The 27,318-nt window shown below is 47.3% G+C and overlaps 1 protein-coding gene across 2 annotated transcripts in view; it reads left to right on the plus strand.

The window, feature by feature from the left end:
* Positions 1 to 2,873: 2,873 nt before the first annotated feature.
* Positions 2,874 to 27,318, plus strand: part of LOC137534775 (zinc finger protein 585A-like) — a 39,284-nt gene continuing 14,839 nt past the window's right edge. The window contains exons 1-2 of one of the 2 annotated variants that reach the window (XM_068256419.1): positions 2,874 to 2,951; positions 19,958 to 20,189. In XM_068256419.1, the coding sequence (XP_068112520.1) occupies positions 19,967 to 20,189 (223 nt within the window). In that variant the 5' untranslated portion in view covers positions 2,874 to 2,951; positions 19,958 to 19,966. The remainder of the gene's footprint in view (positions 2,952 to 19,957; positions 20,190 to 27,318) is intronic. The other variant, XM_068256420.1, reaches the window with a different exon arrangement.

The raw sequence follows: 27,318 nt of genomic DNA on the forward strand, positions 1-27,318 counted from the left end.
AGGACAGGCTGGTGTTATTGTGTTACTATAGAGGGAGAGGATCAGACTGACAGGACAGGCTGGTGTTATTGTTTTACTATAGAGGGAGGGGATCAGACTGACAGGACAGGCTGGTGTTATTGTGTTACTATAGAGGGAGAGGATCAGACTGACAGGATAGGCTGGTGTTATTGTGTTACTATGGAGGGAGGAGATCAGACTGACAGGACAGGCTAGTAGAATAGTGTCACTATAGGAGGAAGGGGATAAGACTGACAGGACAGGCTGGTGTTATTGTGTTACTATAGAGGGAGGGGATCAGTCTGCCAGGACATGCTGGTGTTATTGTGTTACTATAGAGGGAGGGGATCAGTCTGCCAGGACATGCTGGTGTTATTGTGTTACTATAGAAGGAGGGGGTCAGACTGACCGGACAGGCTGGTGTTATTGTGTGACTGACAGTGACTATAGAGGATGGAGATCAGGCTGACTGCACAGTCTGGTGTTATTGTGTGACTATACAGATAGGGGCTCAAAGTGGTGTTATTGAAATCCTGAGAACAGAAGATGCCCATGTTTGCAGTCTCAAATCCTCACAGCTAATTCCGCTATACTCTAATATGAGCTGGATGAGTTAATCAATATTCAGTAATAAGAAGACATGGACAATCTGCAGATTCTGATTGTGTGGGAATTGGAATATGCAGTTCTGGGACTGTAAACATATTTGCAGAAATCATCGGACTTGTGAAATTATTAGCTATGCTCTCCAGGTGATGATTGGTGGGGTGGTCAGCTTGGCAGCTCCTATATGTGATTATCCCTGTGCAGATTTTCCAGTTCCAGCCAGCCCTGCATATTCCGGTGACTGGTCCCTGTAGCAGCATAATCTGCACAGAAGAAGACTTCTAATGAACTCCAGGCCAGGACATGTTTGCAGCAATCTTTGTAGCTGCCTCTGTCCTTTCCTGTGTAGGGCAGGGTTGCCATTGCCAACCCAATTTCTTATTTTTGCTGGACAAATTGGTCAAAAAATCTGGACACCCCAAGTTTTGGACGGACAGGGGCGGAGTCAGGGGGCGGAGTCAGTAGCTGGCTTTTTAGGGGACTTCTTGTTATTTCGGGGGGGAGAGAAATATAGCTGAAGCAGGTGATTACTGCATAAGGCTCATGTGAAACAGCATTCCTGAACTGAGAAGACTTTCTTACCCAAAGTAAGATTGCATATATAGATATAATCTTTCAAATGTCTTTTTGGCATTATCAAAGTTAATAGTCAACATTGCCTACCTGTCCTGCACTATCATTCCTGACAACCATAACTCACATTACTTTACCCACCACCTATCATACAGTCCCCACCACTCCAGGCCCAGTCCCCCTCCAGTGACAGGCAGCCAGCACAGCACCTCTCCTCCAACTAAGTCTCCCCCTGCCTGTCCCCCACTGACTGGACCCCCAGACTAGTCCCACAGACACCCAGCCCCCACTGCCTCTCTCACACACAGACACAGACTCACAGTGAGTGTGCTTGGGTGGCTGTTTGTCTCCCTCCCTGGCTCCAAGCCTCCAACTAAGTCTCCCCCTGTCCCCCAACCAGTCCCACAGACTCCCAGCCCCCAGGGGTGCCCCTCTCTCCCTCACAGACTCACAGTTAGTGTGCTGGGTCGACTCGGCTGCTGGCTGGGCTGTGGCTGGCTCCAATCAGTCTGCTGTAGACTGCTTGTGCTTGGTCGGCTGTTTGTCTCCCTCCCAGTCCCTGCCCTGGCTCCAACTAAGTCACTCTCACTGTCCCCGCCCCAACCAGTCCCATAGACTCACAGGCTCCCACTCCCAGTCTCAGGCCAGCCCCAGGGGTGCCTCTCTCCCTCACAGACACAGAGACTCACAGTTAGCCTGGGTCGACTCGGCTGTTAGTGTTTTTCTCCTTCCTTGGCCTGGTCTGGTCGCTCCTGAGTCCCTGGCTGGACTGGACCTGGCAGATGGCGGCTGCTGATCTGTGGGGGTGGGGCGGGCCGGGCTCCAATCAGTCTGCTCTGCTCTCTGCTGTACTAGGAGACTCACTCTGCCAAGGCTCGCCTCTCAGACTCGAGTCAGGCTGCTGAGCTGATCTGCTTCTCTGTGCTCGCACTGCTCGGTCGGTCCTGTTGCTGCTGATCTGCTCCTCCTGAGTCCTGCCCTGCTGCGTGGTGGCTCGGCGGCTGTGCTGTGTGTGTGTGCCCCTGAGTGAGTGCTGTGCTGTCTGTGGCTGTGCTGCGACCTCATCCGACCTGGCTGGCTGCCGCCCGTGTGACTCTCTTCTCCTCGTGACACTCGACTCTCGCTGCTGTGGGCTGGGCCGGCTCCCTCCCAGCTGCATCTCTTATTGGGCAGCGAGTGGCGCCGGCGCCAAAAAAGAGGTGAGCTGATTGGAGGGGACACCCGGGGAGGAGAGGGCGGCTGAGAGGAGACTGAGGGAGGGGGGGAAGAAGAGCGCGCGCATGCGCAGAACAGATTGGAGTAATTGATGCGGTTTTAGACGGACGACTGCCCAGGAAATACGGGCAGTACGGACAGCTCTATTTTGAGAGCTTTTGTACGGACAGTCCGTCTTTTGACGGACGCTTGGCAACCCTGGTGTAGGGGATGGGAGAAACAGCAAAATATTAATTCCCTATGGAGACTGCAGTACCACAAATCACCACAAGATGTCAGTTGTCTCTCTCGGAAACCATAGATAACACGTTCCAAAACAGATGTGTGGGACCACGAGGCTGAAGGGAAGAACAATTACACGCGGTCCTTTCCTGAAACAGCAAAATATTAATTCCCTATGGAGACTGCAGTACCCCAAATCACCACAAGATGTCAGTTGTCTCTCTAAGAAACCATAGATAACACGTTCCGAAACAGATGTGTGGGACCACGAGGCTGAAGGGAAGAACAATTACACGCGCAGAGAGACGGTGCTCGGTATCTCAGCAGCGGAGGTGGTGAGATACAGTTGTATTTTTTATTTTACTTTGACTAACTTTAACGAGACAGTATGCACTTGCACTCACTTCATTATATTTCAGAAAATGAAGGGAAATAATGTTTCTTGTAGTGAGACTCAGCACCAGGGGCGTAGCAATAGGGGGTGCAGAGGTAGCGATCGCATCGGGGCCCTTGGGCTCGAGGGGCCCCGAGGAGCCCTCCCTCAGTTGCAGTTTTAGCTCTCTATTGGTCCTGTGCTCATAATAATCACTTGTATAGATACTTTGAATAGTGGTAATCACTAACAAACTGTTCCCCATTCCCTTCTTGCACCTCTAACACTGTGGTTGCCATTGGCAGGTTTTGTCCCGCCGTATCAATTGTTATGTATAGAGTGCTTGGGGGGCCCCATTGTAAAACTTGCATCGGGGCCCGTAGCTCCTTAGCTACGCCACTGCTCAGCACAGTTCATAACATGGGGATCTGATATCATCCGGGAGGGGAACTGTGCTGGAGGGGGTGGGAGAGGGCCACATAGTAGGGGGGCGGGGAGGGTAGGTTTTAGGGTAGTAGAGGAGCACATGGTAGGAGTAAGGTATTGGGGTGGGAGAACGGCACATATAGTGTGGGTGGGGTGGAAGGGGCAGGGGGGAACATAGTAGGGGGGAGGAGAGTCATTGAGGTCAGGGTCAGTTCTAGACTTTTTGCTGCCTGAGGAAAACTTGTGAGGAGGGGGCACATAGTAGAGGGGGTTAGATATTGGGGTGGGAGGGGGGCACATAGCAGTAGGAGGGTAGGCATTGGGGTGGGAGATGGACACGTACTAGAGGGGAGGGGAGGTATTGCTGGAACTTGGAAATCGGATTTCTGGGTAAATACTGCGTTACCACAACTTGATAATATTGGCCCAATCATAGAACTCAGAAAAGCGTTGGACCAATCAAAGAATGCAGAGTCAACTCGGAAGTACTTGGTCAATCAGAGAATGCAAGACATGACCCCCCCCCAAAAAAAAAAAAAAACTACTAAGAAAACCGAACTTGAAAATCAGAAACCAATCAGATATCCTCAGAATCGGAAATAAAAGTTTCTGCAGAATTGGAAATTGGCATTTCCAGTCATCCCTATTTCCTACTTGAGCCAGACCAGATGCGGCCAGCGGGAGCCGACAGTGTAGTTTCCACTCTGATGTTCCACTGTAGTCCTGGGCAGATGCATTACCCCCATAGGCTATATTGGGGAAGAAGTGTGGCCCGCTTAGCGCAATAGATCTCACAGATTTATAAAATAGGAGCTGATCACTGTCAGTTTAGCAATGAGCGGCGCACTGACAAAAAAAAATGTCCATTCTCAGCTCAAATGGGAACACAGCTTTGAGGAAACCTGAAGATACTTAAAATAAAATTAAAAAAAAAGTTTTACTGACCTGGGGCTTATGTCAGCCCCCTGCAGTCTCCCTGTGCCCAAGCCCTCCTGAAACCATCCTACGGTTCCCCGCTGCGGCTAAACCCTGGCCGAAGCGAACGAGGACACTTGCAGGCGCAGTGGCCATCAACTTGCTAGTCCAGAGTTCCCCAATCCTGGCCTTAAAGGGAACCTAAACTGAGAAGGATATGGATTTTTCCTTTTAAAGTAATACCAGTTGCCTGACTCTTCTGCTGATCCTGTGTTTCTAATACTTTCAGCCACAGCCCCTGAACAAGTACGCAGATCAGGTGCTCTGACTGAAGTCAGACTGGATTAGCTGCATGCTTGTTTCAGGTGTGTGATTAGGCCTCTATTTCAGCCAAAGGGATCAGGACTGCCAGGCAACTGGTATTGATGAAAAGGAAACATCCATATCCCTCTCAGTTTAGGTTCCCTTTAAGGCCCACCAACAGTACTTGTTTTGCAGAAAAGCACAAATATGGTGAGGTGATTAGTTTTCCAGTAGAACTGATTAACTACCTCAGTGAATTTCCACAAAACATGCACTGTTGGTGGGCTTTGAGGACAGGGTTGGGGAACACTGTGCTAGTCAGCAATTACGAAACTTAGCCGCCGCGCCGGACTGGAGGATCGTTCTAGGACAGCCTGGGCACAGGGGGCTGGCAGAGGCCCCAGGTAAGTGAAACTTTTTTTTTAAAGTATCTTCAGGTTTCGTTTAACTCAGTACAATAGTCGTCCCCCCTTCCTGCTGATCCTCTTCCTCGAATACATTTTGCCATAGCCCCTGAATAAGCATGCAGATCAGATGTTGCTGACCGGATTAGCTGCATGCTCGCTTCAAGCATATGATTCAGGCTCTGTTCCCTCTAGAGCGGAGAATGGACATTTTTTTGTCCATTCTCCGCTCATTACTAACTAAACAGTGAAAGGCTCCTATGTTATACATAGGAGCTGTTCAAACTTGTCACACTGCAATGGATAAGTGGGATCCGTTGCAGGAAGCAGACAACACTTCTGTGCAGTCCACGATAGTCCCAGGCAGGTAGCTGCATCTGCATTTGCCCCAGGCTACGCAAATTGCCTCTGCTCGGTCCCTGAATACAGGTAAGAAGTTTGGGGATCCCCATTGGGTTGCAAAAGACTAATAGGAATCCTCAGCAACAGTGAGAATTCTCATTTGTTCATGAACCAATGAAAATGTTCCCTGTTGCTAGGGAGAATTGGCCTAATGCAGCCTATGGAGAGTCTCGTGCTTCTGCTGGCCTCCAGGCTGATTTTAGAGAGGGACCAAGTGGGAAAGGAGAGCGGCAATCACTTTGGACAGTGGGCAGACGTGAATCAGATGCAAAATGGATGGAGCGCACCCGCAACTATTTTGCCTCCGCTCTAGTAGGAACACAGCCTCAGTCACTTCTGCAACCAGAGATACGCAGGACACCAGACGACTGGTATTCTTTAACCACTAGCCGCGGTTGCAGCAGTATATACTCCCTGTGGGAAAACTGTTCACATCCCAGGGGCGTAGATATATGCCTCCTGCAGCATTGCCGCTGTGCACACTCCCTGCTGTCTCCCAAAATCGTTCTCACTGCCGATCGTTAGAGGGGAATGAATGGGAATGCAGTTCTTATTCACTGATCTAAATCCCTGTGTCAATCATCTCTGGCATCAATGAGGTGCCTGCGTACATTGTAACAAACTTAACCACTTCCCAACTGAGGGGTTTTACCCCCTGACCACCAGAGCAATTTTCACCTTTCAGCGCTCCTTCCATTCATTCGTCTATAACTTTATCATTACTTATCACAATGAAATGAACTATATCTTGTTTTTTTTTGCCACCAATTCGGCTTTCTTTAGGTGGGACATTATGCCAAGAATTATTTTATTCTAAATGTGTTTTAATGGGAAAATAGGAAAAACCGTGGGAAAAAAAATATTGTTTTTCAGTTTTTGGCCTTTATAGTTTTTAAATAATGCATGCTACTGTATTTAAAACCCATGAAATGTATTTGTCCTTTTGTCCCGGTTATAAAACCATTTAAATTATGTCCTTATCACAATGTTTGGCGCCAATATTTTAATTGGAAATAAAGGTGCATTTTTTCAGTTTTGCGTCCATCCCTAATTACAAGCCCATAGTTTATAAAGTAACAGTGTTATACCCTCTTGACATAAATATTTAAAAAGTTCAGTCCCTAATGTAACTATTTATGTATTTTTTTTTTAATTGTAATTTTTTTAAATTACAAGAAAAAAAAAATTGGGGAGTGTGGGAGGTAAAGGGTTAATTTTGTGTGTTAAACTAATTTATTTCTATGTGAAAAATGCTTTGGATGTAGTTTTACTATTTGGCCACAAGATGGCCACAGTAACATTTTGTTTATGCGACCTGCAAGCGTCCGGAAGGACGCTTGCAGGAAGTAGAAAGAGGCTGAGAACTTTTTTTTTTTCCCACAATGGTCGCGCTGCTCAGCCGAGCGGCAGCGGATCATTGCGGGGCTTAGATCAACGAACGGGAATGGATTTTCCCGTTCATTGATCTCCGGGCGAGCGGGCGGCGGCGTGTTTACTAGCGGCGGGCGGCGTGTTTACGAGCGGGAGCGCGGGCAGCGGCGGGAGCGCGGAAAGTACGTATTTCTCCGTCCCTGGGGGTTAAAGGATGGAAAAAGGGACGGAGAAATGCGTACGCGCGGGGGTAAAGTGGTTAATTACACATGCACACATTACTTCCTGTTTGCGTACTATTATTATGCGGCAGGAAAAAAATATAGAAAATATTGTAAAATTACACCTACATACATTTATTTCAATAAAAAGACCTACATATCATTTAAAATTAACTCCTAACCTCCCACACTCTGCTATAAATACCCAAATAAAACTTTTGCATTTAAAAAAATGACAATTAAAAAAACAAAAAAATAAACATAAATAGTTACCTCAGGAACTAAACTTTTTTTTAATATATGTGTCAAGAGGGTATATTACTTTTATTTTTGAAATATGGGCTTGTAAATAGTGATGGACGCAAAACTGAAAAACAATGCACCTTTCTTTCCAAATAAAATATTGGTGTCATACATTGTGATAGGGACATAATTTAAACAGTGTAATAAATGAGACAAATCGGCAAATAAAATATTTGAGTTTTAAAGAGGTGCTGTCAGCTATACTATCTCAGAAAAAAAAAACACATACAGTGGGTTGCAAAAGTATTCGGCCCCCTTGAAGTCTTCCACATTTTTTCATATTACTGCCACAAACATGAATCAATTTTATTGGAATTCCACATGAAAGACCAACACAAAGTGGTGTACACATGAGAAGTGGAACGAAAATCATACATGATTACAAACATTTTTTACAAATAAATAACTGCAAAGTGTTGTGTGCATAATTATTCGGCCCCCTTTGATCTGAGTGCAGTCAGTTGCCTATAGACATTGCCTGATGAGTGCTAATGACTAAATAGAGTGCACCTATGTGTAATCTAATGTCAGTACAAATACAGCTGCTCTGTGAGGGCCTCAGAGGTTGTCAAAGAGAATATCGGGAACAACAACACCGTGAAGTCCAAAGAACACACAAGGTCAGGGATCAAGTTATTGAGAAATTTGAGGCTTAAGGTGGCCACACACGATACAGTAAAATGATCCGATTTTACAGCAATTCGATAAAAACGTTCGTATCTCCCAAATAAATCGAAAGCTTTTTTTTCATTCGACTGAAAAATCCGATTGGATTTCCCGTTTTTTTCGATTTATATCGGTCCGGAATGCCAGATATTTCTCTTCAATTTTTTTAAAGATTGTATGGTGTGTGTTAGATTGTCAATTTATTAATATACACACCCTAGCAATTTTCTCAGAGTTTCCAATCAGTTTTATCATAATTGGGGAAAAATTGAACATAGGTGTGTGGTACATTGGTCATATTTTTGAAATGTTACAATCAGTCAGAAAAATTGATTGCAATTCTTAAATTGAACAGATATTTAAAAAAATGTATGGTGTGTGGCCACCTTTAGGCTACAAAAAGATTTCCAAAGCCTTGAACATCCCAAAGGAGCACTGTTCAAGCGATCATTCAGAAATGGAAGGCGTATGGCACAACTGTAAACCTACCAAGACAAAAACTCACAGGCCAAACAAGGAGAGCGCTGATCAGAAATGCAGTCAAGAGGCCCATGGTGACTCTGAACGAGCTGCAGTGATCTACAGCTCAGGTGGGAGACTCTGTCCATAAGACAACTATTAGTCATGCACTGTACAAAGTTGGCCTTTATGGAAGAGTGGCAAGAAGAAAGGCATTGTTAACAGAAAGCATAAGAAGTCCCGTCTGCAGTTTGCCACAAGCCATGTGGGGAACACAGCAACCATGTGGAAAAAGGTGCTCTGGTCAGATAAAACCAAAATGCTCGGGGGGGGGGGGTGCATCTCTTCAGCAGGGACAGGGAAGCTGGTCAGAGTTGATGGGAAGATGGATGGAGCCAAATACAGGGCAAACTTGGAAGAAAACCTCTTGGAGACTGCAAAAGACTTGAGACTGGGGCGGAGGTTCACCTTCCAGCAGGACAACAACCCTAAACATAAAGCCAGGGCAACAATGGAATGGTTTAAAACAAAACATATCTATGTGTTAGAATGGCCCAGTCAAAGTCCAGATCTTAATCCAATCGAGAATCTGTGGCAAGATCTGAAAACTGCTGTTCACAAACGCTGTCCATCTAATCTGACTGAGCTGGAGCTGTTTTGCAAAGAAGAATGGGCAAGGATTTCAGTCTCTAGATGTGCAAAGCTGGTAGAGACATACCCTAAAAGACTGGCAGCTGTAATTGCAGCAAAAGGTGGTTCTACAAAGTATTGACTCAGGGGGCCGAATAATTATGCACACCCCACTTTGCAGTTATTCATTTGTAAAAAAAATGTTTGGAATGATGTATGATTTTCGTTCCACTTCTCACATGTACACCACTTTGTGTTGGTCTTTCATGTGGAATTCCAATAAAATTGATGCATGTTTGTGGCAGTAATGTGACAAAATGTGCAAAACTTCAAGGGGGCCGAATACTTTTGCAACCCACTGTATATAAATAGATAAATACTTGCTCAACTTACACAACATATGTATTGCATTGTCCACGTTTTGATTTTAGTGATTTTTCTACAGTAAAAAAAAAGAAAAAAATCCTTTTAGCATTTCCCATTTTAACTTTGGCTATTTTGAAGCCAATCCTGATGTATTTCCTCCCTTACTTTCCCTTCACTATCGAAAGTGCATTGTCTCAGCAGAGAGGAACAGAGGTGTGGGAGGGGCAAACAGGAGGGAAAGAGGATTCAGCCAATCAAGCTGCATTAGTTAAGTCTGAGCCTGAAGTAGAGATGTAAAAAAGGACAACCCAGCATGCCCTGCAACTTCTTTTTTGTGTACCAAATTTTGTGTGTACCAAATAAGACTCCGGTAAACTGCGGGAATGATCATTAATCAACAAGAAAAGTAATAGTGATTTTAACTTTTGGATTGCCTGATTAGCATCCTTATTATATTTTAAATCCACAATGACCGAAAAAAATGAGAAATAATGAATTTTTTACATTTTTTTCTTATTGTCCCCCTTAAAATGCATTTAGAATAAAATAATTATTTACAAAACATACCACCCCAAGAAAGCCTAATTGATGGCGAAAAAAACAAGATATAGATCATTTTGTTGTGATAAATAGTGATTAAGTTATTGGTGAATGAAAGAGAGGAGCACTGAAATGTGAAAATTGCTCTAGTCCATAAGGGAGGGGGGGGGGGGAACCCTCAGTAGTGAAGTGGTTATAAGGAAATGGCTAAATATGGCAGCCTCCATATACTTCCTGCTTCAGGTTGCCATTAATGCAAACCTGTAAATTTTAAATGGAGAGGCAGTCAGTTACTTAACTCAGTAGGGGCAAGCTTATTGAAGCTGGAACATAATCGATTCTCATCATAATCGATAAAATGATCAAATTACATAGTCGTTCATGCAGGAAAATTGAGCATCTCTCCGCTGACTGCCTCTCTCCATATCTCTTCTATGTCTACCCGTTTCCCTATCTCTCCTGTGCTTTCCTGTCTCCTAATCTCTTCTCTCCTAATTTCTCCTATGTCTGCTTCTCTCCTCATCTCCCTACTATCTGTCTTCCTATCATTCCATTGTTTGTCTTTTTGCCTATAGGTGGCCATACATCAGACTTGATGACCGATCGACCATCCAAATCGATTATTATAATCAAATTGGATGAAAGCTTGTACCGCCAAGTGCATGCCCGGCCGACAAAGAGACCAATTTCGGGACATTGTTAATAGGGCATGCTGCAAGATGTCGGTCCAAAGTTGGTTGGTTGGGTGCACAGCGGGAGTGGTGTGCAATTTATTCAGGTTTGATAAAAGAGAAATTTGTCTCTTGGTCGAATCTGCCCATACATTGCTAGATGTATGGCTATCTTAACTCTCCTTTTGCCCTGTAACATGTCAGCCATCACTCCTTTCCTTGTAAAATGTTAGCCAGCACTCCTTCTGCTGTAACATGCCAGGCATCACTCCTTCCGCTGTAACATGCCAGCCATTACTCATTGCCCTGTAACATGTCAGCCATCACTCCTTCCCCGGTAACTTGTCAGCCATTACTCCTTCCACTGTAACATGTCAGCCATTCCTCCTTCCCCGGTAACATGCCTGCCATCACTCCTTCCCCTGTAAAATGTCAGCCATCACTCCTTCCGCTGTAACATGTCAGCCATCACTCCTTACGCTGTAACATGTCAGCCATCATTCCTTCCCCTGTAAAATGTCAGTCATCACTCCTTCTGCTGTAACGTGTCAGCCATCACTCCTTGCCCTGTAACATGTCAGCCATCACTCCTTTCCCAGTAACATGTCAGCCATTACCCCTTCCCCGGCAACATGCCTGCCATCACTCGTTGCCCTGTAACATGTCAGCCATAACTTCTTTGCCTGTAACATGCCAGCCATCACTCCTTCCCCTGTAACATGGCAGCCATCACTCCTTCCACTGTAACATGTCAGCCATCATTCCTACCCCTGTAACATGTCAGCCATAACTTATTCCCCTGTAACATGCCAGCCATCACTCCTTCTACTGTAACATGTCAGCCATCACTCCTTCCCCTGTAACATGTCAGCCATAACTTCTTACCCTGTAACATGCCAGCCATTACTCCTTGCCCTATAACATGTCAGTCATCACTCCTTCCTCTGTAATATGTCAGCCATAACTACTTCCCCTGTAACAAGTCAGCCATCACTCCTTCCCCTGTACATGTCAGCCATCACTCATTCTCCTGTAACATGTCAGCCATCACTCATTCCCCTGTAGCATGTCAGCCATCACTCCTTCCCCTGTAACATGTCAGCCATCACTCCTTCCCCATAACATGTCAGCCATCACTCCTTCCCCTGTAACATGTCAGCCATAACTTCTTACCCTGTAACATGTCAGCCATCACTCCTTTCCCGTAACATGTCAGCCATAACTTCTTCCCCTTTTTACATGTCAGTCCTCGCTCCTTCCCCAGTAACATGCCAGCCATCACTCCTTCCCCTGTTACATCTCAGCCATCACTCCTTCCCCTTTAACATGCCAGACATCACTCCTTCCCGGTAACATGTCAGCCATCACTCCTTCCCCTGTAACATGTCAGCCATCACTCCTTCCTCTGTAACATGTCAGCCATCACTCCTTCCTCTGTAACATGTCAGCCATAACTTCTTCCCCTGTAACATGCCAGCCATCACTCCTTCCCCTGTAACATGCCAGCCATCACTCCTTCCAGGTAACATGTCAGCCATCACTCCTTCCCCTGTAACATGTCAGCCATCACTTCATCCTGTGTAACATGACAGCCATTACTCCTTGCCTTGTAACATGTCAGTCATCACTCCTTCCTCTATAACATGTCAGCCATAACTACTTCCCCTGTAACATGTCAGCCATTACTCCTTCCCTTTTAACATGTCAGCCATAACTTCTTCCCCTTTTTACATGTCAGCCATAACTTGTTCCCCCTTTTTCCATGCCAGCCATAACTTGTTCCCCATTTTTCCATGCCAGCCATTAGGCCTGAAAGATAAATCGAATTTAAACCGAAATCGTGATCACCAAGATCAAAATTTTGGAATCTTCAAAGCGGCAATTATCGCGATCACGTCATTTCCACATGGGGGAAGTTTGAAGAAGTGGCTTCAAACTTTTCCAAAGTCCTGGTGAGTGTGGCTCGCAGCGTTGGACATACCTTCTGCACGAGTCAAATCGTTGTCCGTCCTCTATCGCTGTCTGCCGGCTCCGGTGTTTGGCAAAACTCCGGGTTCCTGTATGTCACATGACATACAGGAAGTATTCAGTGCATTAGAGCCTGCAGGAGGCGACGTGGATAGACAGGCATCGCTGGACTCGTGCTTGAAGCTATGTCCAGAACTGATGTAGCTTGGTTGACAGAGGAAGCACAAAGAGACACAGAGCGGGCACAGAAACAGAGCGGGCACAGAAAGAGACACAGAGGGGACAGAGAGAGAGAGAGAGAGAGAGAAACAGAGCGGGCACAGAGACACAAAAGGGGCAAGAGAGAGACCCAGTGGAGACATAAAGAGGCAAAAGGGGCACAAAGAGAGACGGGGAGAGAAGGGGAACAAACCTGCAAAGAGGGGGAACAAAGCTTGATTTGAAGGAAATCGTGAATCGAAATCAATTTCAGACAGCAATCGCTCAAATCAATTTTTTCCTAAAATCGTTCAGGCCTACCAGCCATCACTCCTTCCCCTGTAACATGTCAGCCATAACTACTTCCCCTGTAACAAGTCAGCCATCACTCCTTCCGCTGTAACATGCCAGCCATTACTCCTTGCCCTATAACATGTCAGTCATCATTCCTTCCTCTGTATCATGTCAGCCATAACTACTTCCCCTGTAACAAGTCAGCCATCACTCCTTCCCCTGTAACATGTCAGCCATCACTCATTCCCCTGTAACATGTCAGCCATCACTCCTTCCCCATAACATGTCAGCCATCACTCCTTCCCCATAACATGTCAGCCATCACTCCTTCCCCATAACATGTCAGCCATCACTCCTTCCCCGTAACATGTCAGCCATAACTTCTTCCCCTTTTTACATGTCAGACCTCGCTCCTTCCCCAGTAACATGCCAGCCATCACTCCTTCCCCTGTAACATCTCAGCCATCACTCCTTCCCCTGTAACATGCCAGCCATCACTCCTTCCCCTTTAACATGCCAGACATCACTCCTTCCCGGTAACATGTCAGTCATCACTCCTTCTCCTGTAACATGTCAGCCATCACTCCTTCCTGTGTAACATGACAGCCATAACTTCATACCCTGTAACATGCCAGCCATTACTCCTTGCCCTGTAATATGTCAGTCATCACTCCTTCCTCTGTAACATGTCAGCCATAACTTCTTCCCCTGTAACATGCCAGCCATCACTCCTTCCCCTGTAACATGCCAGCCATCACTCCTTCCCGGTAACATGTCAGCCATCACTCCTTCCCCTGTAACATGTCAGCCATCACTCCTTCCTCTGTAACATGTCAGCCATAACTACTTCCACTTTAACATGTCAGCCATTACTCCTTCCCCTTTAACATGTCAGCCATAACTTCTTCCCCTTTTTACATGTCAGCCATAACTTGTTCCCCCTTTTTCCATGCCAGCCATCACTCCTTCCCCTGTAACATGTCAGCCATAACTACTTCCTCTGTAACAAGTCAGCCATCACTCCTTCCCCTGTAACATGTCAGCCATCACTCCTTCCCCATAACATGTCAGCCATCACTCCTTCCCCATAACATGTCAGCCATCACTCCTTCCCCATAACATGTCAGCCATCACTCCTTCCCCATAACATGTCAGCCATCACTCCTTCCCCATAACATGTCAGCCATCACTCCTTCCCCATAACATGTCAGCCATCACTCCTTCCCCATAACATGTCAGCCATAACTTTTTCCCCTTTTTACATGTCAGTCCTCGCTCCTTCCCCAGTAACATGCCAGCCATCACTCCTTCCCCTGTAACATCTCAGCCATCACTCCTTCCCCTGTAACATGCCAGCCATCACTCCTTCCCCTGTAACATGCCAGCCATCACTCCTTCCCGGTAACATGTCAGCAATCACTCCTTCCCCTGTAACATGTCAGCTATCACTCCTTCCTGTGTAACATGACAGCCATAATTTCTTACCCTGTAACATGCCAGCCATTACTCCTTGCCCTGTAACATGTCAGTCATCACTCATTCCCCTGTAACATGTCAGCCATCACTCTTTCCCCTGTAACATGTCAGCCATCTCTCCTTCCCCATAACATGTCAGCCATCACTCCTTCCCCGTAACATGTCAGCCATAACTTCTTCCCCTTTTTACATGTCAGTCCTCGCTCCTACCCTAGTAACATGCCAGCCATCACTCCTTCCCCTGTAACATGCCAGCCATCATTCCTTCCCCTGTAACATGCCAGCAATCACACCTTCCCCTGTAACATGCCAGCCATCACTTCTTCCAGGTAACATGCCAGCCATCACTCCCTTCCCTGTAACATGTCAGCCATCACTCTTTCCCCTGTAACATGTCAGCCATCACTTCTTCCCTGTAACATGCGAGCCATAACTTTTTCCCCTTTTTACATGTCATTCCTCGCTCCTTCCTCTGTAACATGCCAGCCATCACACCTTCCCCTGTAACATGCCAGCCATCACACCTTCCCCTGTAACATGCCAGCCATCACTCCTTCCTCTGTAACATGTCATCCATCACTCCTTCCCCTGTAACATGTCAGCCATCACTCCTTCCTCTGTAACGTGTCAGCCATAACTTCTTACCCTGTAACATGCCAGCCATCACTCCTTCCCCTGTAACATGTCAGCCATTACTAATTCCCCTGTAACATGTCAGCCATAACTTCTTCCCCTTTTTACATGTCAGTCCTCGCTACTTCCCCTGTTACATGTCAGCCATCACTCCTTCTTCTGTACCATGTCCGCCATCACTCCTTCCTCTGTAACATGTCAACCATCACTCCTTCCCCTGTAACATGCCAGCCATAACTTCTTCCCCTTTTTACATGTCAGTCATCACTCTTTCCTCTGTAACATGTCAGCCATATCTTCTTCCCCTTTTTACATGTCAGTCCTCGCTACTTCCCCTGTAACATGTCAACCATCACTCCTTCCCCTGTAATATGCCAGCCCTCACTCTTACACCTGTAACATGTCAGCCATAACTTCTTCCCCCTTTTTACATGTCAGCCATAACTTCTTCCCCCTTTTTACATGCCAGCCATCACTCCTTCCCCTGTAACATGTCAGCCATTACTTCTTCCCTTGTAACATGCCAGCCATCACTCATTCCTCTTTAACACGTCAGCCATCACTCCTTCCCCTGTAACATGCCAGCCATCACTCCTTCCCCTGTAACATGCCAGCCATCACTCCTTCCCCTGTAACATGCCAGCCATCGCTCCTTCCCCTGTAACAAGCCATCCATCACTCTTTCCCTTGTAACATGCCAGCCATCACTCCTTACCCTGTAACACGTCAGTCATCACTCCTTCCCCTGTAACATGTCAGTTATCACTCCTTCCCCTGTAACATGCCAGCCACCACTCCTTCCCCTGTAACGTGCCAGCCACCACTCCTTCCCCTGTAACGTGCCAGCCATCACTCCTTCCCCTGTAACATGCCAGCCATCACTTCTTCCCCTGTAACTTGTCAGCCATCAGTCCTTCCTCTTTAACATGTCAGCTATCACTCATTCCCTGTAACATGCCAGCCATAACTTCTTCCCCTTTTTTACATGTCAGTCCTCGCTCCTTCCTCTGTAACATGTGAGCCATAACTTCTTCCTCTGTAACATGCCAGCCATCACATTTTCCCCTGTAACATGCCAGCCATCACTCCTTCCTCTGTAACATGTCAGCCATAACTTCTTACCCTGTAACATGCCAGCCATTACTCCTTGCCCTGTAACATGTCAGCCATAACGTCTTCCCCGTTTTACATGTCAGTCCTCGCTTCTTCCCCTGTAACATGTCAGCCATCACTCCTTCCTCTGCAACATGTCAGCCATCACTTCTTCCCCTGTAACATGTCAGCCATAACGTCTTCCCCGTTTTACATGTCAGTCCTCGCTTCTTCCCCTGTAACATGTCAGCCATCACTCCTTCCTCTGCAACATGTCAGCCATAACTTCTTCCCCTTTTTACATGTCAGTCCTCGCTCCTACCCTAGTAACATGCCAGCCATCACTCCTTCCCCTGTAACATGCCAGCCATCACTCCTTCCCCTGTAACATGCCAGCAATCACACCTTCCCCTGTAACATGCCAGCCATCACTTCTTCCAGGTAACATGCCAGCCATCACTCCCTTCCCTGTAACATGTCAGCCATCACTCTTTCCCCTGTAACATGTCAGCCATCACTTCTTCCCTGTAACATGCGAGCCATAACTTTTTCCCCTTTTTACATGTCATTCCTCGCTCCTTCCTCTGTAACATGCCAGCCATCACACCTTCCCCTGTAACATGCCAGCCATCACACCTTCCCCTGTAACATGCCAGCCATCACTCCTTCCTCTGTAACATGTCATCCATCACTCCTTCCCCTGTAACATGTCAGCCATCACTCCTTCCTCTGTAACGTGTCAGCCATAACTTCTTACCCTGTAACATGCCAGCCATCACTCCTTCCCCTGTAACATGTCAGCCATTACTAATTCCCCTGTAACATGTCAGCCATAACTTCTTCCCCTTTTTACATGTCAGTCCTCGCTACTTCCCCTGTAACATGTCAGCCATCACTCCTTCTTCTGTACCATGTCCGCCATCACTCCTTCCTCTGTAACATGTCAACCATCACTCCTTCCCCTGTAACATGCCAGCCATAACTTCTTCCCCTTTTTACATGTCAGTCATCACTCTTTCCTCTGTAACATGTCAGCCATATCTTCTTCCCCTTTTTACATGTCAGTCCTCGCTACTTCCCCTGTAACATGTCAACCATCACTCCTTCCCCTGTAATATGCCAGCCCTCACTCTTACACCTGTAACATGTCAGCCATAACTTCTTCCCCCTTTTTACATGTCAGCCATAACTTCTTCCCCCTTTTTACATGCCAGCCATCACTCCTTCCCCTGTAACATGTCAGCCATTACTTCTTCCCTTGTAACATGCCAGCCATCACTCATTCCTCTTTAACACGTCAGCCATCACTCCTTCCCCTGTAACATGCCAGCCATCACTCCTTCCCCTGTAACATGCCAGCCATCACTCCTTCCCCTGTAACATGCCAGCCATCGCTCCTTCCCCTGTAACAAGCCATCCATCACTCTTTCCCTTGTAACATGCCAGCCATCACTCCTTACCCTGTAACACGTCAGTCATCACTCCTTCCCCTGTAACATGTCAGTCATCACTCCTTCCCCTGTAACATGCCAGCCATCACACCTTCCCCTGTAACGTGCCAGCCACCACTCCTTCCCCTGTAACGTGCCAGCCATCACTCCTTCCCCTGTAACATGCCAGCCATCACTTCTTCCCCTGTAACTTGTCAGCCATCAGTCCTTCCTCTTTAACATGTCAGCTATCACTCATTCCCTGTAACATGCCAGCCATAACTTCTTCCCCTTTTTTACATGTCAGTCCTCGCTCCTTCCTCTGTAACATGTGAGCCATAACTTCTTCCTCTGTAACATGCCAGCCATCACATTTTCCCCTGTAACATGCCAGCCATCACTCCTTCCTCTGTAACATGTCAGCCATAACTTCTTACCCTGTAACATGCCAGCCATTACTCCTTGCCCTGTAACATGTCAGCCATAACGTCTTCCCCGTTTTACATGTCAGTCCTCGCTTCTTCCCCTGTAACATGTCAGCCATCACTCCTTCCTCTGCAACATGTCAGCCATCACTTCTTCCCCTGTAACATGTCAGCCATAACTTCTTCCCCTTTTTACATGTCAGTCCTCGCTACTTCCCCTGTAATATGCCAGCCCTCACTCCTACCCCTGTAACATGTCAGCCGTAACTTCTTCCCCCTTTTTACATGCCAGCCATCACGCCTTCCCCTGTTACATGTCAGCCATTACTTCTTCCCCTGTAACATGCCAGCCATCACTCATTCCTCTTTAACACATCAGCCATCACTCCTTACCCTTGTAACATGCCAACCATCACTCCTACCCCTGTAACATGTCAGCCATAACTTCTTTCCCTTTTTACATGCAAGATGCCAGCCATCACTCCTTCCACTGTAATATGTCAGCCATAACTTCTTCCCCTGTAACATGCCAGCCACCACTCTTTGCCCTGTAACATGTCAGCCACCACTCTTTCCCCGTAACATGTCAGCCGTCACTCCTTCCCCTTAACATGTCAGCCACAATTTCTTAGCCTGTATCATGTTAGCCATTACTCATTCCCCTGTAACATACCAGACACTACTCCTTGCCCCATAAAATGTCAGCCATCACTCCTTCCCCGTAACATGTCAGCCATAGTTTCTTCCCCTGTAACATGTCAGCCATTACTCCTTCCCCTGTTACATTTCAGCCATAACTTCTCCCCCTTTGTACATGTCGGTCCTTGCTCCTTCCTCTGTAACATGTAAGCCATAACTTCTTCCCGTGTGACATGCCAGCCATTACTCCTTGCCCCGTAACATGTCAGCCATCACTCCTTCCTCGAAACATGTCAGCCTTCACTTCTTCCCCTGTAACATGTCAGCCATAACGTCTTCCCTTTTTACATGTCAGTCCTCGCTCCTTCCTCTGTAACATGTCAGCCATCACTCCTTCCCCTGTAACATGTCAGCCATAACGCCTTCCCCTTTTTACATGTCCGTACTCTCTCCTTCCTCTGTAACATGCCAGCCATCACTCCTTGCCCTGTAACATGTCAACCATCACTCCTTCCCCTGTAACATGGCAGCCATCACTCCTTCCCCCTGTAACATGGCAGCCATCACTCCTTCCCCTGTAACATGTCAGCCATCACTCCTTCCCCTGTAACATGTCAGTCATAACTTCTTCCCCTTTTTATATGTCAGTCCTCGCTCTTTCCTCTGTGACATGTCAGCCATCACTCCTGCTTCATAATATGTCAGCCATAACTTCTTCCCCTTTTTACATGTCAGTCCTCTCTCCTTCCTTTGTAACATGCCAGCCATCACTCCTTACCCTGTAACATGTCAGCCATCACTCCTTCCCCTTAACATGTCAGCCATCACTCCTTCCCCGTAATATGGCAGCCATCACTCTTTCCTTTGTAGAATGGCAGCTGTCACTCCTACCCCTGTGACATATCAACTAGCACTCCTATCCCTGTAACATGCCAGCCATCACTCCTTCCCCTTCACATGCTAACCATCACTTCTTCCCCTGTTTCATAACTTATTCCCCTGTCTTTAAAACTTGAAATTTCACTGTGCAGCACTCCCTATCTGACAAATTTCAGCTATAAATGGAAGCTGTGTAGACATATATATATATATTTTAACACAGTTTATATAATTCCTACTTTATTATCTATCTACAGAGAGATCACATGACCAGATCAGTGAGGATGGATGAGAACCAGAAAATGAAAGAGGAAGAAGAAGAGACATATGTGAGCCGTTATCAGCAGTCTATAGAGGAGGGTAATATGATGGGGACAATTAAAAAGGAAGAAGAAGATACATGTGTGAGGGGTTATCAACAGTCTAGGGTGGAGAGTAACATGATGGGGGCAATTAAAGAGGAGGACACTCATACAGACACCAGAAAAGGTGAGTAATCAACATTGAATATTTAATAAATGTGTATATTATTATTGTTGCTTCACTGCTCACAAACTGGCTATAATAGGAGTTAAGCTAGTAACTCATGTTAGATTATTGTCATATGAAATGATCACTGTTTATTTTTGGTGAATGGTGACAGCCAGGGTCATTTCTGGCCATTTTGGTGCCCTAGGTGTAAGGCCTGGCAGATCTTTTGTAGGATTGCCATGGTATACCAGTATTACGATATACCACGGTTTTAAAATGCACGGTAATCATACCATGCACTTTTAGGAAGTACTGTTTTTTGACTGTATTTCCGCATCCCCCGCCACCGCTCCGCCATTGTCCTGCTCTCTGTCTCCCTCTGTTACGAAAGCAAGCTCCCAAAGCTAGTTCCTGATTGCGGGAGGCTTGCCGACAGGACAGACTGTGTGCAGGTGCTGGTGTTGCTTGCAAATTTTCGCCAAAGTCATTTTCGCATCGAAAATCCCGTTTTCGCTGAATTTTTGCGAAGATTAGTTTACATTTTCGCTTTTTCGCCCACTACCGAAATTTAAAGGGAAAGTGCCATATTTTCACCCAAATACTAAATTTCGAAAATAACTGCTATATTCAACATGTGCTTAGCATGAAAATTTGAAAATTGATAGGAAGTAATGTCTTCTCTCCCCATATTTGGTCTCCCATGATTCTTAGCTGCAGAATTGACCCAGGAACCATATAACTACAACCAATCAGACAACAGACAGCCCCCTGAGAAGACTAGCTCTCTGACACACCAGCCTCTGTTGGGAAGAGTTAGTGGATGTGATAGGAGTAGAGAGAGCTTAGCTAGCTAGTGGGGCGTAGCAATAGGGGGTGCAGAGGTACAGTGGCTTGCAAAAGTATTCGGCCCCCTTGAAGTTTTACACATTTTGTCATATTCCATTTCTGAATTCATGTTTGTGGCAGTAATGTGACAAAATGTGCAAAGCTTCAAGGGGGCTGAATAATTTTGCAAGCCACTGTATCCACTGCATCGGGGCCCTTGGTCCTATGTAGGGGTGCTCAGATACCCCTTTTTAAAATCTGAATTGAGCCGGATCCGGATACCCAGATACCCGGATTGATATCCGCATTCATGGGGATATCCGAATGCATTATCCGCGGATAGCTGGCCTATTCGGATATCCACATAGAAAACCGGAAGTGGCCTCTAAATTGCTTTTAAAATGTTTTTTTAGGGTAAATGATGCATGTATCATCATGTTTTATTAAAGTGAAACACTAATTGATTATGTGGGGAGTTAAATTACACACACACATGTAACGATCGGTGTCAGCACACAGAGAGAATCTGATCATTGGTGATCTGCAGTATCACCAAGAATACAGATATATACCTGATTATGGATGATCTGCAGAATCACCAATAATACAGATATATACTATACTAACCTCTGGACACCTATGTTTAAGTATATCGTGAGTGTTTGGTGTAACAGTAATACTTTGCGTAACCCACCTGTCGAGCAGGTGGCCCTAGGCAGTATGGGAAATACTGCTTTAGGAAGTACAGAAACCTTCCAGCTGCCTGAGACTCTCCAAGGGGTGGAGTTAGGCTGAAGGTAGGAAGGACCAGAGAGTGAGTGACACCTGAAGGTGGATGTCACTGACTGATCTGGAGACTATCTCTTAGAGGAGAGAGATAGCTCTTGAGATCGGGCAAGCCAAGTCGGCAACACACGGACAGACGAAGTACAAAAGACAGAAGGCTGATTCGGTATCCAAGGCAAGCAGGGTTTGGCAACGGAATATCAGCTATGCATGGTTCCAAATCAGTGAGCAGAGGGATAGTCAGGAAAGCAATAGGTCATAACAGATATCAAACAATGACTAGTCTTGGGTGTGAGGTCCGTGGTCTCTACACCCTGGAACTAGTCTGATGTATAACAGATCGATAACACAAGTTCCCTAGTCTTGGGTGTGAGGTCTGTGGTCTCTACACCCTGGAACTAGTCTGAAGTATAACAGATTGATAACACAAGTTCCCTAGTCTTGGGTGTGAGATCCGTGGTCTCTACACCCTGGAACTAGTCTGAAGAATAACAGAATGATAACACACGTCATCTGGCTCAGTGTGAATTCCCAGGTCCTCCTGGTTCAAACACACTGTTGGATCTGACTAAGGTCTGAGTGCTTCCACGTAGTGTTCGCAACGGCAGACAACTTGTGAGTGGCCAGCAGTGTATATATAGAACAGCGCTCTCTGGCACCACCCCTAAGTGATCAACCAATGGTTGCCAGCTCTGAGGTCAGCTGACCAGCCTGGTCAGCTGCTACCCCCTTGGCCATCATAAAAGTTCTGCCTCTCAGCGCACGCGCGGGTATTCCTGAACCTGTGTGAACTAACAGACTCATCCACACCAGATGCACGCTACCGCGTACAAACCGCCGTGCTGGACGCGGAACCAGCCGCCTTGCTGCCAGTACATGCGGTGGTTTTTCCGCGTTCTGCCATGTTACCAGACGCATGCTTCCGCGTGCAACCCGCCGCCCTGGACGCGGAATCTCACAACACAAAAAAAAAAAGCTGTCTAACATCAGGACTAGGTACGCGACAGTGGTCGTGCAGCCCACATTGTGTCCAAAATCCAACCGCACAACTGGGACATCACAGTTTTCAGCCAAGACACCTCCAAAAAATGACACCGCAATTGTGCTTTGGGTTGAATATAGGTGGTGGTATCAGCAGCAGTGGCCTTTGGCACCGTGGCGGTGGGAGCCAATGCCAGCTTGCTTCAGCCTCTTGAACTCCTCATGCTCAACAACATGTTTTTTGTCCAGATGGGTGATGAAGCTGGAGGTGCCATACGTGTAGGGGTCACAACCTCTGCTCATCTGTAGTTTGCACACATTGCATATGGCAAACTTGGTGTCCAATGAGGGCAGAGGGAAAAACTGCCTGATTGGGGAGGTGAAGATTCCCCTGCAGCCTGAGTGGGATGCTGCTGCTTTTCTCCCTGTGGTGGTTGAGGGTTGAGTGGTGCGGCTGGTGGTAGCGGCAGAAGGCTGTGGGTCCCGCATTCCACGGCCACCGTCTGCAATGCTGATCCTCCGTGCCAAACCCACCGACGCATCCTCCTTCTCAGAGTAAGAGCTGACATCCCCACCCTGTGGATGGTAGTCACGGTCCTTCATCCCATCATCAACATCATACCCCCCCTCCTCAAAACCCAGAATATCCTCCTCAAACTCCTTGCAGCTAACAGCCCTGAGTTTGATCGTGGCGCCTGGAGTGAAAAGCTCGCTGACTGAGGGTAGGCTGCCTGCTGGGGTTGACACTGACGCGGCAGACCTTCTGAGGGTGGCCGCAATGTTGCTCCCTGTCCTCTTGCCCTTGCTGCCCCTCCCCTGGCTGCCGGTGCCAGCAGACATAGTGCAACTTATACGTGATGATGTCACCAGATGATGTTGGGTACTTGTACTTTAATAAAATTGGGGTTGACAGGCAGCAGAGTAGAGGACAGTGCACACTATCTGTCTAACTGTCACACTGACACTGCTCAGCACAGCAGCACGGCAGTAATCTGTAGTAAGCTAACAGTACTACTCTAACAACTAACTGCAGTAATAACTATACAATAACACAGTAATCATATTCCCTAACCTATACTGTCCTGCTGGCCTGCACATCAGACACAGGACCTAGCTAGCAGGCTGCTGCAGCACAGGAATCTGACTGACTGTCACTGAGTGAATAAAATCAAACAATTACAAGCTTGCTAGCTAAAAAAAAAAAATAGAACAATAGTGTAGTGAAGGTGTTTAGCACTGAAAATCTTTAGGTTTATCACTGTATACAGCACTTAGGCCAGCAGCACTGGAGCTTGTCCCTCAGTGAGCAGCCAGTCACACAAGCAAGGACGAGATTTCTCATCATGACCCCCCTCCTTATATACAGGGGGAACTGGTCAGGGTTCCCTTCTGTGATTGGGTGCTAGGGCTTAGTCTGGGAGCCCTCTGATTGGCTCAATGAGGTCAGGGGGGGCTGGCCAGAGTTCCCCTCTGTGATTGGTTGCTAGGGCTTCTGCTGGGAGCCCTCTGATTGGCTCAATGACGTCATCTCCTTAGTTACAGTATTCGGATTCGGATATCCGCGGATATCCATGGATATCCGGGTATGCAACCAAATATCCGCATAGTGCTATGCGGATTTCAGCCCAGATATCCGGAATCCGAATCCGTGCGGATAGCTTAAAAAAGTTCGGATATCCGGGAATCCGGATGAGCACCACTGGTCCTATGCTGATAATATTCACTTCTATAGATGATTAGAATAGCAGTGATCATTAACACACTGTGTCCCATCCCTTTCTTGCACCTCTGACACTGTGGTTGTCCTTGATTGGTTTTGGTGTGGCGTATCAATTGTTATGTATAGAGAGCTTGGGGGGCCCCAATGCAAAACTTGCACTGGGGCCCACAGCTTCTTAGCTATGCCACGGCTTGCTACTGCTCATTTCTTTGCAGTCTACTGTGTGTTTGTGGTTTGAAAATCTCCACAAATACAAGCTACTGCAGGCTGGATTGTAGTTATATTCTAAATCAAAAGTCTTTTTTAAAGGAGAACTGTAGTGAGAGATATATGGAGGCTGCCATATTTATTTCCATTTAAGCAATACCAGTTGCTCGGCTGTCCTGCAGATTAATGTGGTTGCAGTAGTGTCTGAATCACACCAGAAACATGCATGCAGCTAATCTTGTCAGATCTGAAAATGTGAGAAACACCTGATCTGCTGCATGCTTGTTCCGGGTCTATGGCTAAAAGTATCAAGGTGGCCATACTCTGGTCGATTTGCCATCAGATCGACCAACAGATAGATCCCTCTCTGATCGAATCTGATCAGAGAGGGATCGTATGGCTGCCTTTACTGCAAACAGATTGTGAATCAATGTCAGCATGAAATCGATTCGCCATCTGTGGAGCTGCCACTGCTGCCGCCGCCCCTCGCCAACTTTACATTACCTGATCTGGGCGGCGCGAGTCCCCGGGTCTTCGCTGTCTCTTCTCTGGTCTGGGCTCCTCCTGCTTCACTTTACTTCCTGCCGGGGAAGTTTAAACAGTAGAGGGTGCTCTACTGTTTAAACTTCCTGCCAGGACAGGAAGAAGTGAAGCCTGCCGGACGGAGCAGAGGAGAGAGTGGGGACTCGCGCCGGCGGAACAGGTAATGTATTGTCGCTGTATTGCTTCAGTCATTGGGCATTCGAAAGGCCGCTATCGACCCGCCAGCGATCGAGCAAAATCTTCTGCACGGACAGGAACGATGGGAATCGACGGAAATGATCGATTTCGGACAGAAATCGATCATTTGGTTTGCGTTTGCGCGGGATTTCACAGCCGATTTGATCACAGTGATCGAATCGGCTGTGTATCGGCGGGAAAATCGGTAAGTGTATGGGCCCCTTTAGAGACAGAGGATTAGCAAGATAGCCAAGCATCTGGTATTGTTTCAAAGGAAATAAATATGACAGCCTCCATATTCATCTCGCTACAGTTGTCCTTTAAAGGACAACTGTATTGAGAGGTATATGGAGGCTGCCATGTTTATTTCCTTTTAACCACTTGCCGACCGCCTACTTCATATTGGCGGCGGCAAAGTGGCAGCCCCAGGACCACGTAACGCAGATTGGCGTCAGGTCCTGGGGCACTCTCTGGCGCGCTGGGATGCGCGCGCATCCACCGGCAATAGGCTCCGCCCACCCGCGACGTCAACCCGCCGGCCAATCGGAAGCTCCGGCGGGTTGTTAACCCGACGATCCCCGGATAGGAAGCGTATAATACGCTTTGTAATGTTTACAAAGTGTATTATACAGGCTGCCTCCTGCCCTGGTGGTCCCAGTGTCCGAGGGACCACCAGGGCAGGCTGCAGCCACCCTAGTCTGCACCCAAACACACTGATCTGCCCCCCCCTGCCCCCTGATCGCCCACAGTACCCCTCAGACCCCCCCCTGCCCACCCCCCAGACCACCATTTGCACACAATCACCCCCCTAATCACCCGTCAATCACTCCCTGTCACTATCTGTCAACGCTATTTTTTTTTTTAGTCCCTAAACTGCCCCCTGCTCCCTCCTGATCACCCCCCCCCACCCCTCAGATTCTCCCCAGACCCCCCCAGACCCTCCCCCCCCCTGTGTACTGTATGCATCTATCCCCCCTGATCACCTGTCAATCACCCGTCAATCACCCGTCAATCACCCGTCAATCACCCGTCAATCACCCCCTGTCACTGCCACCCATCAATCAGCCCCTAACCTGCCCCTTGCGGGCAATCTGATCACCCACCCACACCAATAGATCGCCCGCAGATCCGACATCAGATCACCTCCCAAATCCATCGTTTACGTCTATTCTCTCCTCTAAACACCCACTAATTACCCATCAATCACCCATCAATCACCCCCTATCACCACCTGTCACTGTTACCCATCAGATTAGACCCTTGCGGGCACCCAATCGCCCGCCCACACGCTCAGATTGCCCTCAACCCCCCCCCTTATCGATTCGCCAGTGCATTATTTACATCCGTTCTTCCCTGTAATAACCCACTGATGACCTGTCAATCACCCCCTGTCACTGCCACCCATCAATCACCCCCTGTCACTGCCACCCATCAATCAGCCCCTAACCTGCCCCTTGCGGGCAATCTGATCACCCACCCACACCAATAGATCGCCCGCAGATCCGACATCAGATCACCTCCCAAATCCATCGTTTACATCTATTCTCTCCTCTAAACACCCACTAATTACCCATCAATCACCCATCAATCACCCCCTATCACCACCTGTCACTGTTACCCATCAGATTAGACCCTTGCGGGCACCCAATCGCCCGCCCACACGCTCAGATTGCCCTAAAACCCCCCTAATCGATTCGCCAGTGCATTATTTACATCCGTTCTTCCCTGTAATAACCCACTGATCACCTGTCACTCACCCCCTGTCACTGCCACCCATCAATCACCCCCTGTCACTGCCACCCATCAATCAGCCCCTAACCTGCCCCTTGCGGGCAATCTGATCACCCACCCACACCAATAGATCGCCCGCAGATCCGACATCAGATCACCTCCCAAGCGCAGTGTTTA

Source organism: Hyperolius riggenbachi, chromosome 10 (genome assembly GCF_040937935.1).
Source record: "Hyperolius riggenbachi isolate aHypRig1 chromosome 10, aHypRig1.pri, whole genome shotgun sequence".
In the NCBI taxonomy this organism is placed as follows: domain Eukaryota; kingdom Metazoa; phylum Chordata; class Amphibia; order Anura; family Hyperoliidae; genus Hyperolius; species Hyperolius riggenbachi.